Source organism: Dasypus novemcinctus, chromosome 11 (genome assembly GCF_030445035.2).
Source record: "Dasypus novemcinctus isolate mDasNov1 chromosome 11, mDasNov1.1.hap2, whole genome shotgun sequence".
NCBI lineage: Eukaryota > Metazoa > Chordata > Mammalia > Cingulata > Dasypodidae > Dasypus > Dasypus novemcinctus.
In genome coordinates this window covers 84,724,283-84,740,382 of record NC_080683.1, presented here as the reverse complement: position 1 = coordinate 84,740,382, position 16,100 = coordinate 84,724,283, and the positions used below count along the sequence as shown (strand labels likewise).

At 38.5% G+C, this 16,100-nt stretch overlaps 1 protein-coding gene across 5 annotated transcripts in view; it reads right to left on the bottom strand.

The window, feature by feature from the left end:
• ARMC2 (armadillo repeat containing 2) overlaps positions 1–16,100 on the bottom strand; it is a 152,655-nt gene that overhangs the window by 130,559 nt on the left and 5,996 nt on the right. For all 5 annotated transcript variants that reach the window (XR_011650110.1, XM_071218618.1, XM_058307238.2 and 2 more), the window contains 2 exons: positions 8,757–9,017; positions 8,207–8,279 (listed from right to left, as the gene is read on the bottom strand). Coding sequence is in view for 2 of the 5 variants with exons in the window: in XM_058307238.2 (XP_058163221.1) it covers positions 8,207–8,279; positions 8,757–8,974 (291 nt within the window). In the remaining 3 variants the exon portion in view is untranslated. The remainder of the gene's footprint in view (positions 1–8,206; positions 8,280–8,756; positions 9,018–16,100) is intronic.

The following is a 16,100-nucleotide window of genomic DNA, read 5'->3' as shown; positions in this document are numbered from 1 at the left end:
AAGATGTCAATTATACCCAATATAATTTACAGATTCAACACAATCCCAATGAAAATTCGAACAGCCTTATCTACAGAAATGGAAATGTCCATCATCAAATTTATGTCGAATGGTAAGGGAACTAATTAGGCAAAAAACATCTTGAAAAAAAGTAAAACAAGGTTGGAGAACTCACACTTCCTCATTTTAAAACTTATTACAAAGTTAAAGTAATCAAAACAGCTTGATATTGACAAAAGGACAGACATATTGACCAATGGAATGAATTTAGAGTTCAGAAATAAACCCTCACATTTATAGGCAATTGATTTTTGACAAGAGTGCCAAGTCCACCTAATTGGGAAAGAATAATCTCTTTAACAAATGGTGCTGGGGGAACTGGATACCTGCAAGCAAAGGGAATGAAGGTAGACCCCTACCTCACACCATATATAAAAATTAATCAAAGACATAAATGTAAGACCTAAAAAGGATCAAAGACCTAAATATAAGAACTCAAACTATAAAACTCATAGAAGAAAACATAAGAAGCATCTTCAGGATCTTGTTTAGGAAATCATTTCTTAGACTTTACACCAAAAGTGCAACCATTAAAAAAACAAGTAAATGGGACTTCATAAAAATGGAAAACTTTGTGCATCAAAGGACTTCATCATGAAAGTAAAACAACAACCTACAGAATGGGAGAAAACATTGGGACCAAATATCCAATAAGGGTTTAATGTCCAGACGATATAAAGAAACCCTACAACTCAACAACAGAAAGGACAAACAACCGAATTAACAAACAGGCAAAAGTTGAGCAGACATTTCACCAAAGAAGAGACACAATATCCAAAAAATAAAACCAAAAAGAAAAAACAACAACAACCCAACACAACTCACATGAAAAGGTGCTCTACAGCATTAGACATTAGGGAAATGCAAACAAAAACCACCGTGAGATACCACTTCATACCCACTATAATTACTACTATTTTAAAAAAAAACAAAACAATACAAAATCCCATACAATAACAATTGTTAGAGAAGACATAGAAAAAGAGAACACTAGTCCATTATTGGTGTAACTATAAAATGGTGCAGCCACTGTGGAAAACAGTTTGGCAGTCCTTCAGAAAGTTTAAGTATTGAATTACCATGATCTGGCAATCCTCCTGCTAAGTATATACCCTCAAAGAATTAAGAGCTAGGACTCAAACAGATATTTGCACATCAATGTTAACAGTGGCAATATTCGTAATTGGCAAAAGATGGAGACGATGTAAGTGTCCATCAACCAATGAATGGATAAACAAAATGTGGTATATACATACAATGGAATATTATTCATCCATTAAAAGTAATGACATTCTGATACATGTGACAACATACATGAACCCTGAAGACATCATGTTGAGTGAAATAAGCCAGATACAAAAGAATAAATATTCCATGATCTCACTGATATTAAATAATTAGAGTAAATAAAAGCACAGAGGCAGCAACTAGAATACAGGTTATCAGAGGCATGGGGGATAGGAAACGTGTACTTAAGGTTTAATTGGCATAGAATTTCTGTTTGGTGTGATAGAAAAATTTTGGTAATGGATGGTAGTGATGGTGGCACAACATTGTGAATGTAATTAACAGCACTGAATTATATATTTTAATGTGGTTAAAAGGGAAATTTTTAAGTTATATTTATGTCACCAAAATTAAAATTAAAACAAACAAACAAACATAGGCCTGTACAATACAAACAGTGAACCCTAATGCAAACTCTGGACTACAGCTAATAGTACAATTATAATAATATTCTTTCACCAATTGTAAAAAAGGTATCACACTAATGCAAGTTATTAATAATGGGGGGCAGGGGAGGATATATGGAATGATTTTCCTGCATGATTTTTCTGTAAACTTACAACTTCTCTAATTTAAAGAAATTATTAATAAAATAAAAGTCAAGGCTCTAGCTTCTGACAACCTTTCAGGAATAAACAATCTTAAAAAAGGGACTGTGAAGGGTCTATTCTGGGTAGAACACTAATTTGTCTATAAATTCTACTGTATTTTTTGAATAGCAGTCCCTTTATTTTTTAGTCTTCCTAATTTGTTGCAAAATAATCATGAAAATATAACTTAGGCTACAAAGCTACTAGTGAAAAAATAAAAGTTCATAGTATAATATAAGAAAATAAGTACTTTAGACATAATTATGAAAGATGAGGTATATAAGGATAATGTTAATATTGAATGCAAATTCAAGGTCATCTTTTCTCAAAGTATCTGTATGCTTCAGGTACCATGAAACTGAAAAAGAGATCTTTTTTAGATGCCTTAACTGTTAAAAAGGTTTTGGGTGCTAAATAAAATATCTTATATAAAAGGAAAATATGGCTTTGCAGATCTCAATTTTACTCGAAAATAAGTAACCAAATCATCTCTAAATGGCAGGATAAAGTCCCCTAACTGCTTCTTGATAAAAGTCATTATTTTCCTGGTGCAAAATTAGTAATTATTTATATAATCAACATTTAGTTCCATTTTACTACTGATCCTTAATAATGTATTTATCCCATTTAAACATTTATTTCAGTGCGCTACTTAAAAACAGAAGGTGTTACAGGTAAAGCATTTTTAATTCTTCAAGAGAAAACTACTAAACAAGACATCAATTTCTTTCATGCTGACTTCTACAAAATGTTTTTCCACTTTACAGAACAAAATGGCTTTTAGGAAGAAAACCAGTAAAAAATTTTCTTTAAAAATGTGCCTTACTTAAGAAGTCAGAGAATGCTACAAGTAAGTTTAAATCCTTCCCTGAGAACTTCATATTTTTTTTATGCCACTAACCAGTGACTTGAGTATAAAATCAAGGACGTTTGGAAAGTCAGATCTTAAGATTTTTTCTGGTTGATAAAACTTTTAGAGCCCACTAAAGAGAGAAAGATTATTTTCATAAAACAACCCAACCAAAGAAGACACAATCCACAGAACACAAAGAATCTGACTGGCCACGACTCTTATGCCAGGACTGTGCCTCCTCCTCCAATTCTGGTCACAGAGCCAGAATTGTCTCCATTTTATAAGATTGGGAAAGGGAGTCAGTGGCTCTATCTCAGAGGGATCTTTGCCATGAGTTAATCTGTAAGTATCAGAACACACACACAGGCTCACAAACCCCACAATAAAAGTTCTTGGAAGTCAGAAAGCAAATATTAAAAACTCTCCCAACCTCTGAGAGTTGGCATTTCCACTCCTATGATTTTCTCCAGGTACTCTGGTTTCTCTGTCACTCATAGCATGTGACTCGCTGCTGCAATGCTACCATTTGTTTCAGAAATAGTGAAAGAATAAAAAACTGCTTTGACATTTTTCTCGCTCTACTTTTCCTTGTCCAGGATCTACTCCATCCCCAAAGTATACAGGGGTTTCTAAGTCACTTTCTTGTTAAGATATATTAAATTGTATTTCACTTGTCAAATGCTTGGAACTGGGTTCAGATAAAATATAAAAAACAGCCCAAGAGAAGCTGACTTGGTCCTATGGATAGGGCGTCCGCCTACCACATGGGAGGTCTGTGGTTCAAACCCCGGGCCTCCTTGACCCCTGTGGAGCAGGCCCATGTGCAGTGCTGATGCGCACAAGGAGTGCCGTGCCACGCAGGGGTTTCCCACATGTAGGGGAGCTCCATGCGCAAGGAGTGCACCCCATAAGGAGAGCTGCCCAGCGCGAAAGAAAGTGCAGCCTGCCCAGGAATGGCGCCGCACACACGGAGAGGTGGCACAGCAAGATGATGCAACAAAAAGAAACACAGATTCCTGGTGCCACTGATAAGGATAGAAGCAGTCACAGAAGAACACACAGCAAATGGACAGAGAGAGCAGACAACTGGCGGGGGGAAGGGAGAGAAATAAATAAAAAATAAATCTTAAAAAAAAAAAACCGCTCAAACTAAGGATAGAAGCAGTCACAGAAGAACACACAGCGAATGGACAGAGAGAGCAGACAACTGGCGGTGGGAAGGGAGAGAAATAAATAAAAAATAAATCTTAAAAAAAAAAAAACCGCTCAAACTAATCTCTGCTGTTAAAAGTCAGGAGAGTAGTGATCTTGAGGAGCCATGGCTGAGAGGTGGTAAGACAGGGGTTCTGGAGTTTGGTAATGATCTGCTTTTTCTTTTTGAACGCTGGTTATGCGACTGTATTTAGTTTGCATAAATTTATCAAGCTGTACTCTTAATGATCTGTGTCTTTTCTTTAGGTCAATAAAAATATGTGGAGCTTAAATAAATGGGCTTAATGATTTCAGGGAACAGAGGAAGAATCCTGCTTTGACAATGACAATGATTAAAGATGAAATTTCATGTTTGGTCACATGGTCGCAGCTTTTTTCCTAATGTATGCAACCCAAAGTGAGAGAGCAGTCGTTCCTGCCTATGTAAATCTGAAAACCAGCTACATGAAGTAGCAAAATGAAAATAGGAATAACTACCACCCAGCAGTCTCAGTTCTGCTGTGGGAACGTGGGAGCTGCTAAGAAAGAAATAAGATGCACCCAGGCATAATTATAAAGCAGGTAGATAAAAGTGCTAAAGGAAGACTGCAAATGACAACACTTCGCCTTGCCTTGCGATTACAGGAGCTAGTGGGAACCCTACTGAGCCGTCAGGCCAGGGGGCAAGGTCTGAGCAATTAAGAACCAGCAGAATCAGCTTTTCCATCATTCTTGGCAGCCCTGGGCATTCCAGAGTGTGGGCAGCCCACCACCTGCTGGCAGGCATGGGGGAGAAACTGAGAGGAGGGTAACAGTACAAAAGCAAAGGCGTTTGGCCCAACCTGTTAATGCAGGAGCTGAAATGCGTTGCTCTCTGAATTCCTTCTTCTCTGCCTTAATGCTGGTTGAAAAACTATTAAAAGGCAAACTAGTACTCTGAAAAAATGTCCCCAATCCAAAATGAACCGAAATATTCACAAATCCTTTTAGCAGGTGTCCCTTAGCTACCCGACTCCCTCCCTCTCTCATTCTCTCTCACCAGTTGCCTTCTTTTATTTATTCTCTCTCCCTCCCCTCCTATTTCCCCTTATCTCCCTTCTTTGTCAATTAAGTGGTTACCAGAGTCAAAAGAATCAAGTGGAAAAGTGCGAAGGAGGAGGAAGGGCAGGGATATTGAAGTAATTTTCAGAATATTTTTACTGGGATCCCCAATGTTAATCATTGTTTTAAAATGTAATAAACTTAAGATACTTCCATAATTTACTACAACAGCAACAACAAAATTCAAAGCAAAAGAGTCATTTGCCTTTAAAATGGGTAATTCTTAGCCTACTTTTATTTTGAACATAGAACCCAATCATTCTGTAATACATACATTTAAGTTAAGGAACTCTAAACAAAGGCAAATGCCAATATTATCTTAGCCTAACACCTAATCCTGCGCTCTAAGAACTGCACCAGTTTGACAACGACCGGGGTAAATCTGGAAATAAGAGATTTGGTGGAAAGAGTAGGACCACTCGAGTGGGTCCCAAGAAAGTACAATACTCAAAGTAATTCCTAAGAATCAAATCACAGAATTCTAGAATAAAGAGCCACTCTACAACACAGTAGACCCATTCAGTTGCCAAACCTGGGACTGCCTCAAAACCCAAGTGGCTTCCAAGGTTAGAAACCTCAAAGGCTCTGTGTCAACAACTGCTAGCAAATTGTTTATTGCATATCAGCTCATACTCATTATCTTAGGATCTTATTTTTGCCATCTACAACAGAACAATTAAAATCTTCCTCACATAATCATTCTGATAAGTACTTTAAAAATAAAAATGTAAGATATACATTGGGACAATTGTTCATTTGTATATGGCCTATATGATAAATAATATTACTGAGCTAATGATAATCTTCTTAGCTATGATAATAGTATTGTGGGTACATAGGAGCATGTCCTTGTTCATATGGGATGCACACTTAAAATTCTTATGGATGAAGTCTCATAATGTCTGCAACTTACTTTCAAATAGTTCTTCAAAAAGAAATATGCACACACACAAACATGCACACATACATACAGTAATAAAATTTGAGAAACTCCTTGAATGCCTAAGGAATTTGCTTACCAGGTACTCTTGGAAGTAGAGGCATAAGAGGAGGGATGACTAAAATAAGGAAGACTGGCTGAGGTTTGTGTCTAAAGCACTACCTTTCTTCATAGATCCAGGTAGGCAGGCTATGGACTCCAGGAAATGGCAAGAAATTTAATTACTAGAAAGGGTAAAACAGTCTCTGAACTGGAATAAACAGGCACAGATGAGCTATTATAAATATGGAAATTAATTGAATATTTTCATACAGAATGATAGCAGCCCCTGCCTTCTTCCCCTACCTGGCACCCAGAAGACAAACAGGACTTTATCCTCTATGCAAGAGCCTGGAAGACACTTCTACAGGGAACCTGACTAGCCTAAGAGGAAAACCCTAAAGGTAGTGCCACTGGGGATTTTACCAACACACAGTCTAACCAGATCTCCTTAAACATAGGTGTGGGTGCAAGTATCCCTTATATGTTGACCAATTCCATCCACATGCCCCCTACTCTTGAACACGAACAGCCAAACAAAGAATATGAAAAAACAGAGACCAAAATAAATGTAAAAAGGCAATAGAGACTCTAAAGGAAGATGGAAATTTAATTTAAAAGGAAAAACCGTCATTAATACGTTCAGATAAGATACTGCAACCATGAAATGAGAAATGGATAATATATTAAAAACAAGATCATTTAGAGAAAGAAAGAGCTTTTGGAAATTAAAAATATGACATATGACATATGAAAGCAGATATGAGAAAAACTCAATGAAGGGATTAGAAGATAAAGTCTCTTCCAAAAAAGGTATGGAAAAAATAAAAGAGAAAATAAAGAAAATTGAAGTAAGGGTCCAGGAGATACTAGATCTGAATATTAACTTTCAGAAAGAAAGAACAGAACCAAAAAGAGGGGAAGACACCATCAAAATAATTCAAGGACACTTGCCAGGGCTGAAGAACATGAGCTTCCCTTCAAATGTCCAGCACAATGGATGAAAATGGACCCATATGAAGGCCTGTTCTCATGAAATTTCAGAACTGGGAACAAAGAGAAAAACCCTACAAAATTCCAGAGAAGAAAACACTTCTACAAAGGAACCAAGGCCTCAAATAATTTGGTGCCCAGGAGCCCTTTCAAGAGGCTATTAGAGGAAGTGCTCCAGCATAACTGGAATAAATCAAGAAAGGAAAGACTTGGGAAACAGGAAACAGGAGCGCTGGAAGGAGAGAGAAAGGAACGGGTCTCCCAGGCGGTGGTGAGGGACACCTATCAGAGGGAAGCTGTGCACTGGCTGCCAAGGACAAGGGGCCCGGCAGCACCAGAGGAAAGTTCTCTGAGGAGAGGAAATCAATAGAATCCCTCACCTGCCTGAACATACAAAAGGAGATTGTGACCACTGGGGGAAGAGTTTTGGATTGAAAAAGTAATAAGTAAATGAAAAAAAATTTTAAAGCATGGCAATTATTAACTCCAGGGAAAACAAAAGTGGTGCAGGAAAGGAGAAGTAACATCGATATGAATACAAGGTTCCTCTGTGAACAAGGTTTCTATAACCATGGTTGGAGGAAATGGATCTAATAAAAATCACCATAGCTCTATATTGGGAATACTAGCAGGGACAGAAACATGAATGTGTGGTGGGAGAGGGAAGATGAACAAGAGCTAAAGTCTTGTTCCCCCTGGTGTTCTCCTTAGTGGAAAGTTATTAGATTATTCATACATTTGGGAGCAGCAAGATCAGGGCTATTTAGAAATTTAGAAGTAAATAGAAATATTTGACTCTTTATAAGCATGTACGTTAATTTATGTACGTGTGTAACTTAAATAATTTATTAAAAATAATTTACATATATGTAACTGCTTTTAAACAAAACAAAACATTATTATGAAACTTTCTCTTTACCAAGTTACTATATATTTTTAAAATTCTATATTATCAAACTAGAGGTGAATTACAGAAGTGTTTCATTACAGACTAAACATTATATTTGAAAAAGTATAAAAGAATCTGCTCTCATATTAAATTATTAGTACAGTTAGGTCTCTTTGATCATGTTCTTAGCATAAAAGGTGCTGATTGCAAGCATTTGGGTCCAATTTTATTTTACAACACTCTTGATAATATAAAGTACTCACAAGCTCCAGTGGACTGAGACGTGCACCAGAGATGGGTCTTGAATCAGGCGATTCAAAACTGGACGCATGGAGGCTAGCATAAGAAACAGTGCAGAACAATTAGTTTGTGAATCATTATTCATTTTATTTCTAGTAAATGGCAGTTAACTCCAGCAGAAAAGCAAATAAGCATTCAATGCATAAACCTCCAGGAAGAAGTAAATTTTAAAATTTTATAGTACTTAAAAATTTTATTAACAAGACTTTTCATTGCTTTTTATAAGGATAAAAAAATATTGAATAATGAAAAGACAAAATGCATATAGTGATTTTTAAAACTTTGTTCAAATCTCTTTATATAGGTGGCATGATAATTGCTATAAACCATTTCACACCAAAGTAACTTCCGAGACCCAAGGTCTTGGGTTATCTTTGGGAATCTTGAACAGATACAGGGGTAAAGTTAGCACAAGTCAAACTTAAAAAACAACTATCCATAACCAGAATCAAGGGGAAATGTCTTTTGGTGGCTTAAACATCTGAAAGTACATGAAAGAGAAACGTCACACACCTGAAGGAGGAAGGCGGTCTGTTTTCTGATGTTCTTGAAGATGCAGGTCCAAATAGTTTTCTCTGGTCTTCTCGTGGTGTAAATGGTCTTTGAGTTCTAACTATTCTCAATGCATTTCGTGCTTCACTTATGATCTCTGCACTTGTCTTCTGCTTGGACACTGATGAGTGATAAAATGGGTCCAGTTTTTCTAACTTTTTATCATTTGGAGACAGCATCTTTCCTTTTAAAGTAAAATGCTCTTCAGGTAAACTGCATACACTGCAAATATATGGTAGAAAATATTGACTCTTTTTATCCATTAACTTAGACAGGAGTGCTCAAACTCACCCATATAACTTTCAACCCTTCCTCTGTATTTGACTTGAAAAAAGGCAGAAGCAATTGTTAAAGTCCACCAGACAATGAGGTCAGGATGGGAGAACAGCTCTAAAAAACATAGGTTGATTTGTACAGTTATACCTATGGGAGTAGTTGAGGGAAAAGTTGTACAGAGGAGGAACCCAGGATGAAAGTGAAACCTTGGAGAGAAAGACAATAAACCATGGAAGAAGACAACAAAGTGATAATCATCTCATATTTTCCAATATACAAGAAGAGCGTTGTGGTTCTGTTAAAATTTTTAACTAGACTTTCCTTTCCTTCCCATTGCCTTCCACACAAAATGCTGATGCAAAGAGAAATTTTAGACAGATAGGGCCTATTTCCAAACTACATTTGCTTTTACAGTAAACCTCAGAGAAAGGTTCAGACCTTATCTGCCTATGATATATGTGAATGCACTGGTTCAAATGACCTTCAGTTCGAGAGAGTATCCTAGATAGATAAATATCAAATATCAATTATCAGTGATCCTTTCCCTGGCCCCCTTCCCACTTAAAGAGTTAAAGTCCTGCACAAAGGTCCTTCTCAAATGTGGGTGAGCTTCCACAAAGGCCTGGGCAGCTGGAGAAGATACCTCTGACAGCTCTAAACTGTAAAACAGTCCAGATTTTAAAAACTTAATTCTATTTAGCTTATGTTATTAGCTGCTCATTTTTTTTTAATCTCTAAAAAAAAAAACAAACCCAAAAAATGTTAAATCTCTATGGAGATAGAGGTCTAGAAATTATTTATATAATTCATATGTATTCATATAATTCAGTTTTGGAATTTTAGAATAACTCCTGCCAAAAAAAATGTTTCATGACATATGCCTAAGGAAATTTTAAAAACTCCATTTCCATAAGTAGAAGATATCAACAGGTGATTCCTTAAACAAATAAGGATGATTTACCATATTATGATTCCATACATTAAGTTGTTACATAACAAGAGACAACAAGAACATCTTTATGTTCTACCCAGGTCCCACCTCAGGAGTTTTTTGAGGAAAAAAAAGTAAGATGAAAACTACAAACAATATGTCATTGTTTTTCATATGGAAAGGCCAGGTGTTGAGACAAAACAGTGAAAAATTACTGGATAAGCAATACTTTGCTAAGAATTTTTGATAGATAATTTTGAATTTGTTAAGCAAAGTCTCTAGAATAATAAACTTTAATACAACTATCAAAAATGATGCGAAGAGTATTCTGAAATGGAAATTAAAAATCAATTCAATTCACAATAGCCCCTAAAAGAATAAAACACTTAGGAATAAATTTAATCAAGGAGGTGAAGGACTGTACACTGAAAGCTACAAAACACTACTGAAATAAATTAAAGAAGACCTAAATAAAGTGGAAGTTATCCATGCTCATGGAGAAGACTTAATATTATTAAGAAGTCAATATAATGGGAAGTGGATTTGGTCCAACAGATAGGGCGTCCGCCTACCACATGGGAGGTCCAAGGTTCAAACCCAGGGCCTCCTGGCCCATGTGATGAGCTGGCCCACGCACAGTGCTGGTGTGTGCAAGGAGTGCCATGCCATGCAGGGGTGTCCCCCGTATAGGGGAAATGCACACGCAAGGAGTGCACCCCATAAGGAGAGCTGCCGAGCATGAAAAAAGTGCAGCCTGCCCAGGAATGGTGCCGCACACACGGAGAGCTGATGCAGCAAGATGGCGCAACAAAACGAGACACAGATTCCGGGTGCCGCTGACACAAGCAGACACAGAAGAACACATAGCAAATAGACAGAGAGCAGGCAACTGGGGGGGGAGAGGGTGGGGAAGGGGAGAGAAATAAATAAAGATAAATAAATAAATTAAATTAAATTAAAACAATAAAGATGAAACTACTGATGGCAGACTTGGAATTCAAATTCAGGTAAAAAAAAAAAAAAAACATGTCAATATTACCCAAAGCAATCTACAGATTCAATGCAATACTTACCAAAATCCCAGCAGCAGCCCCCTCCCCCTTTTATTTTTCAGAAATAGAAAACTCATTCTTCAAATTCATTTGGAATCACAAGGGGCCCTAACGAGCCAAATTAGTATTGCAAAGGGAGAAAAAAGTTGTAAGTCTTACATTTACTGATTTCAAAACTCACTACAAAGCCACAGCAATTGAAACAGTGTGGTACTAGGATAAAGATAAACATATAGAACAATGGACTAGAACTGAGAATCCAGATACCTATGGGCAACTGGTTTTTTATATGGGTGCCAAATACATTAATTAGGGAAAAGAACAATCTTTTCAATAATGCTGGGAAAACAGGATATCCATTGCAAAAGAATGAAGTTGGACCCTTACCTGACACCATATATAAAAATTAACTCTAAATGGATTAAGGACCTAACAGTAAGAGCTAAAACCATAAAACTCCTAAGTGGGGGAGGAGGGGAAACATAGGGGGAACCTTCATAACTTTGGATTTGGTAGTGATTTCTCAGATATGACACCAAAAGCATGGTAACAAAAGAAAAAATAGATAAAAGGGACTTCACCAAAATTTAAAACTTGAGTATGTCAAAGGACACTATCAAGAAAGTGAAAAGACACCCTACGGAATGGAAGAAAATAATTGCTAGCCATATCTGATAAGGGTTTAATATCCAGAATACAGAAGGAACTGCTACAACTCAACAAAAAGATAAGCCAATTTAAAAATGGATAAAGAACTTGAATAGACATTTCTCCAAAGAATATATACAAATGGTGAATAAGCACATGGTAAGATGCTTAACATCATTGGTCATCAGAGAAGTGCAAATCAAAACCATAATGAGATACCACTTCATGCCCACTAGGACGACTACTATTAACAAAATAGAAAATAATAAGTTTTGGTGAGGAGAAATTGGAACCCACATTGATGGTGGCATTGTAAAATGGTGCAACTGTGGGAATCAGTTTGGTGGTTCCTCAGAAAATTGAAAATAGAATTACCATATAGCCTGGCAATCCCATGTCTCAGTATATACCCAAAAGAACTGAAAGCAGAGACTTGAACACATACATGTACACCAATATTTATAGCATGATTATTCATAATAGCCAAAGGTGGAAACAACCCAAATGTCCATGAAGAGCTGAATGGAGAATCAATATACAATGGAATATTATTTAGCTGTAAAAAGGAATAAAGTTCTGATGTATACTGCAACATGGATGAACCTTTAAGACATTACATAGAATGAAATAAGCCAGAAATAAAAAAATATATATAGTATGATCTTACTTACATGAAATAACTAAAAGAAGCAAACTTCATAGAGGCAGATAGACTAGGACACCAGGAGTCACAGGGGAGAAGAAAGACTTACTGCTTAATGGGTGCAGAGTTTCTGTTTGAGGTGATAAAAAAGTTGGAGTATTGTATATTGGTGATATTAGCACACAATATTGTGACTGTAATTAATCCTACTGAATTGTATACTTGATAATAGTTAAAATAGGAAATCTTGAGAAATATATATGTATGTATATATTAGTACTATAAAAGTTAAAAAACAAAAAAACAAGACTATGGCAGGTCCAGCACATTTTACTTCTAACACTTATGAAATGACTGGCTCTTTATTAAAAACATTCAATGTTCAATGTGGGGCGGCGGACTTGGCCCAGTGGTTAGGGCGTCCATCTACCACATGGGAGGTCCGCGGTTCAAACCCCAGGCCTCCTTGACCCATGTGGAGCTGGCCCATGCACAGTGCTAATGTGCACAAGGAGTGCTGTGCCATGCAGGGGTGTCCCCTGTGTAGGAGAGCCCCACGTGCAAGGACTGCGCCCCTTAAGGAGAGCCACCCAGCACGAAAAAAAGTGCAGCCTGCCCAGGAATGGTGCCACACACACAGAGAGCTGACACAAGATGATGCAACAAAAAAAGAAACACAGATTCCCGTGCTGCTGACAACAGAAGCGGACAAAGATGACGCAGCAAATAGACACAGAACAGACAACTGGGGTGGGGGGGGAGGGGAGAAAAATAAATAAATAAATCTTTTAAAAAATATATTCAATGTGAATTATTAAAAATGTATAAAGGATTATATATGTGTGTTAATTTATTTTTACATGCAAAATAATATAAATTGAGGCCGATGACATCTTACTTAAGTAGCCATGACGGGTTGCTTGGTTTGGTTTTAAAATGTCCATCGCAGTAAGAAATCATACCACAGAAGTTTCTGTACAATGAACAGGTTTGAGACCACTCTGATCCCACTAATTCGAAGGTGATTCTGGCAAACCTAATAAACATTAGAGAAAGTGCTTTGGAAGCATAACTGTGGACCATCATTCCTGACTTAAGGTTCTCTCTGGCTGTATTTTAGTTTCCATGGAAAACTATACTTTTTCATAGAGTTCAAAGCAGAACATTTACTCAGGTCAAATTCAGAAGATTCTGCAAATTATGTGGGCATACAGGAATTTAGAATGATCAAATACTGGTGGAAATGATATAGATAATGGACTTAAAAATCTTTTTGCCTCCTCTGCAAATAACACTTTAACCATTGTGCTACAAGAAACTAGTTCAATAATATGCAATTTCCACAATTAATATATTGTATTAATATTAATGCATCACTAAATCAAACATAGAAATGTTTAAAAGTGAACTGATTTATAAGTGGTTTCTTTTAGAGGAAGGATGTTTTTTGTTTATACTTTTAAAATTACAAATTCTTATTGTAGATGGCTTTTACCAAATTGATAATCATTCAGAATTTGAAAGCTTGTATATTTATAGTAACGTATATGTGAATTATAATGCAATAGTACCACAGAAATTTTAACTTTTAGAAATTCTCCTGACAACTGGAGTAAATTCATTCAACTAGTATTTATTAACTGTTTATTATGTGCAGAACCCTCTGCACAGGTCTCTGGAATCCCAGTGAGAAGTAAAATACTATCTTCTGCCTCAGGCAGGAAAGACACTAAAACTAGTTAAACACTTAATTTAGTACGAAGCACTGTCCTAGGTACTCTAGAGCATGTTTATCTCAATCCCCACAACAATTTTGTGAGGTGGAAAGAATCAGTAGCAAAAAAAAAAAAGACTATAATATACACCCAGAGATGCAGTTTACCCATTGATGGGGTGGTAGGAGGTAGGGCACTAGCAAGTTTTGGGGTTAGAGCAATTTACCCACAATACAGACACATGCTAATGTTTTCACAGCTGGAGCAGACTTCTTGGTCCATACCAGCTGAATATCAGCCCTGCCTCTATCCAAAGTAGAAACTGACGGAAGCACAGCTGAAGGTCAACACTTGCATAATTGCTGGGCCCCATTTTCAAATACAGACCAGAGCTAAGAAATTTCCAGGTGAAGGCTGCATTGGTTTCTTTGAGATATTTGCTATAGTGGCTTACGAGAGCATGTTGGAGTTTACTTCAAATGGCACCTGACACTTCATGCCATGTGCTAATAGAAGTTTAAATGTAGCCCCTTTCTCTTCCTTGCCTGTACTTGTAGTTGCCTGGCACAGAATATGCCTTGATAAATGTTGTGAACAGTAAAAAAGGTATTGAAAGCCTGAGATACAGGAGTGAGGGTGAAAAAAGAAGGAAAAAGAGAGATGAGAACAAGTGAGTTACACCAAGAACATAAGAACCAACAGGATCTGGTATCTCAGAGAAGAAGGGGCAGAGTGACATTGGGTATGCAAACCTAGGGAGGCAGGAGAGCAAGAGGGCCTTTTCTAAGAATGGGGAGGGAAGGGAAGGAGTGCCCTGCCACGCAGGGGTGTTCCCCATGTAGGGGAGCCCCACGCACAAGGAGTGCGCCCCGTAAGGAGAGCCGCCCAGCGCGAAAGAAAGTGCAGCATGCCCAGGAATGGTGCCACACACACGGAGAGCTGACACAGCAAGATGACGCAACAAAAAGAAAACACAGATTCTTGGTACCACTGACAAGATGCAAGCGGACAAAGAAGAATACACAGTGAATGGACAAAGAGAGCAGACAACAGGGGAGGAAAGGGGAGAGAAATAAATAAAAAATACATCTTTAAAAAAAAAAAAAGAATGGGGAGGGAAGCAGCAGATTTGAATCGCTCAACTAATAGAGCTTCCACCTACTATATGGGAGGACCTGGTTTTGATCCCTGGGGCCTCCTGGTGAAAAAAAAGAAGAGAAAGCGTGCCCGTGTGGCAAGCTGCGGTCACCTCTCAGGCTGAAGTGTGGTTTGCTGGCCTGGCGGGGGAGCGGCCGTGGCAGGCCAAGCCGCTGCCCCCATAATAGGGTGGCTGGTCGGACTCACCGCCACCCCTGAAGGGAGCTCGGCATGGGCGCAGAGTGCCCTCAGGTCTCCCCTTCTCGGCAGCCATGCTTCCGTGGCCACCCCTCCTCCCGGATGGCGCCACACGATGCCTGTGGGGCGGCACCCTTCTTCTTTCTCCCTGCGCAGGCGCAGGGCGGAAAAATCCAGTCTGCCCTTTTCCCCTCCCCGGACAGCAGCAACAGCCAGGCACAGGGCGGAAAAATCCAGTCTGCCCTTTTCCCCTCCCCCGACAGCAGCAACAGCCAGGCGTGGGCGGAAAAATCCAGTCTGCCCTTTTCCCCTCCCCCGACAGCAGCAACAGCCAGGCGTGGGCGGAAAAATCCAGTCTGCCCTTTTCCCTTCCCCCGACAGCAGCAACAGCCAGGCGTGGGCGGAAAAATCCAGTCTGCCCTCCACCCCAGCAACAGCAGCCACCAATCCCTAAACCCTGCCCCTTCCCCCAGCAACAGCGACAGCCAATCCCTAACCACCACCCCTCCCCCGTCCAGTACCGCCCACTGACCTTCTGCCGGCAACCAATCAGAACAGGGCGTGGCTTCGACCAATCAGCCTTCCCCAGCCCCTATAAAACTGTTGCCTCTCCCTCAGTAAAGTGGACTTGCGTGTTTACCTTGTCTCCGTGGTAGTTTTTCTGCCGTGCGCCCTCCAGTCCTGAGAGCCCCCGACAAGGGCCTG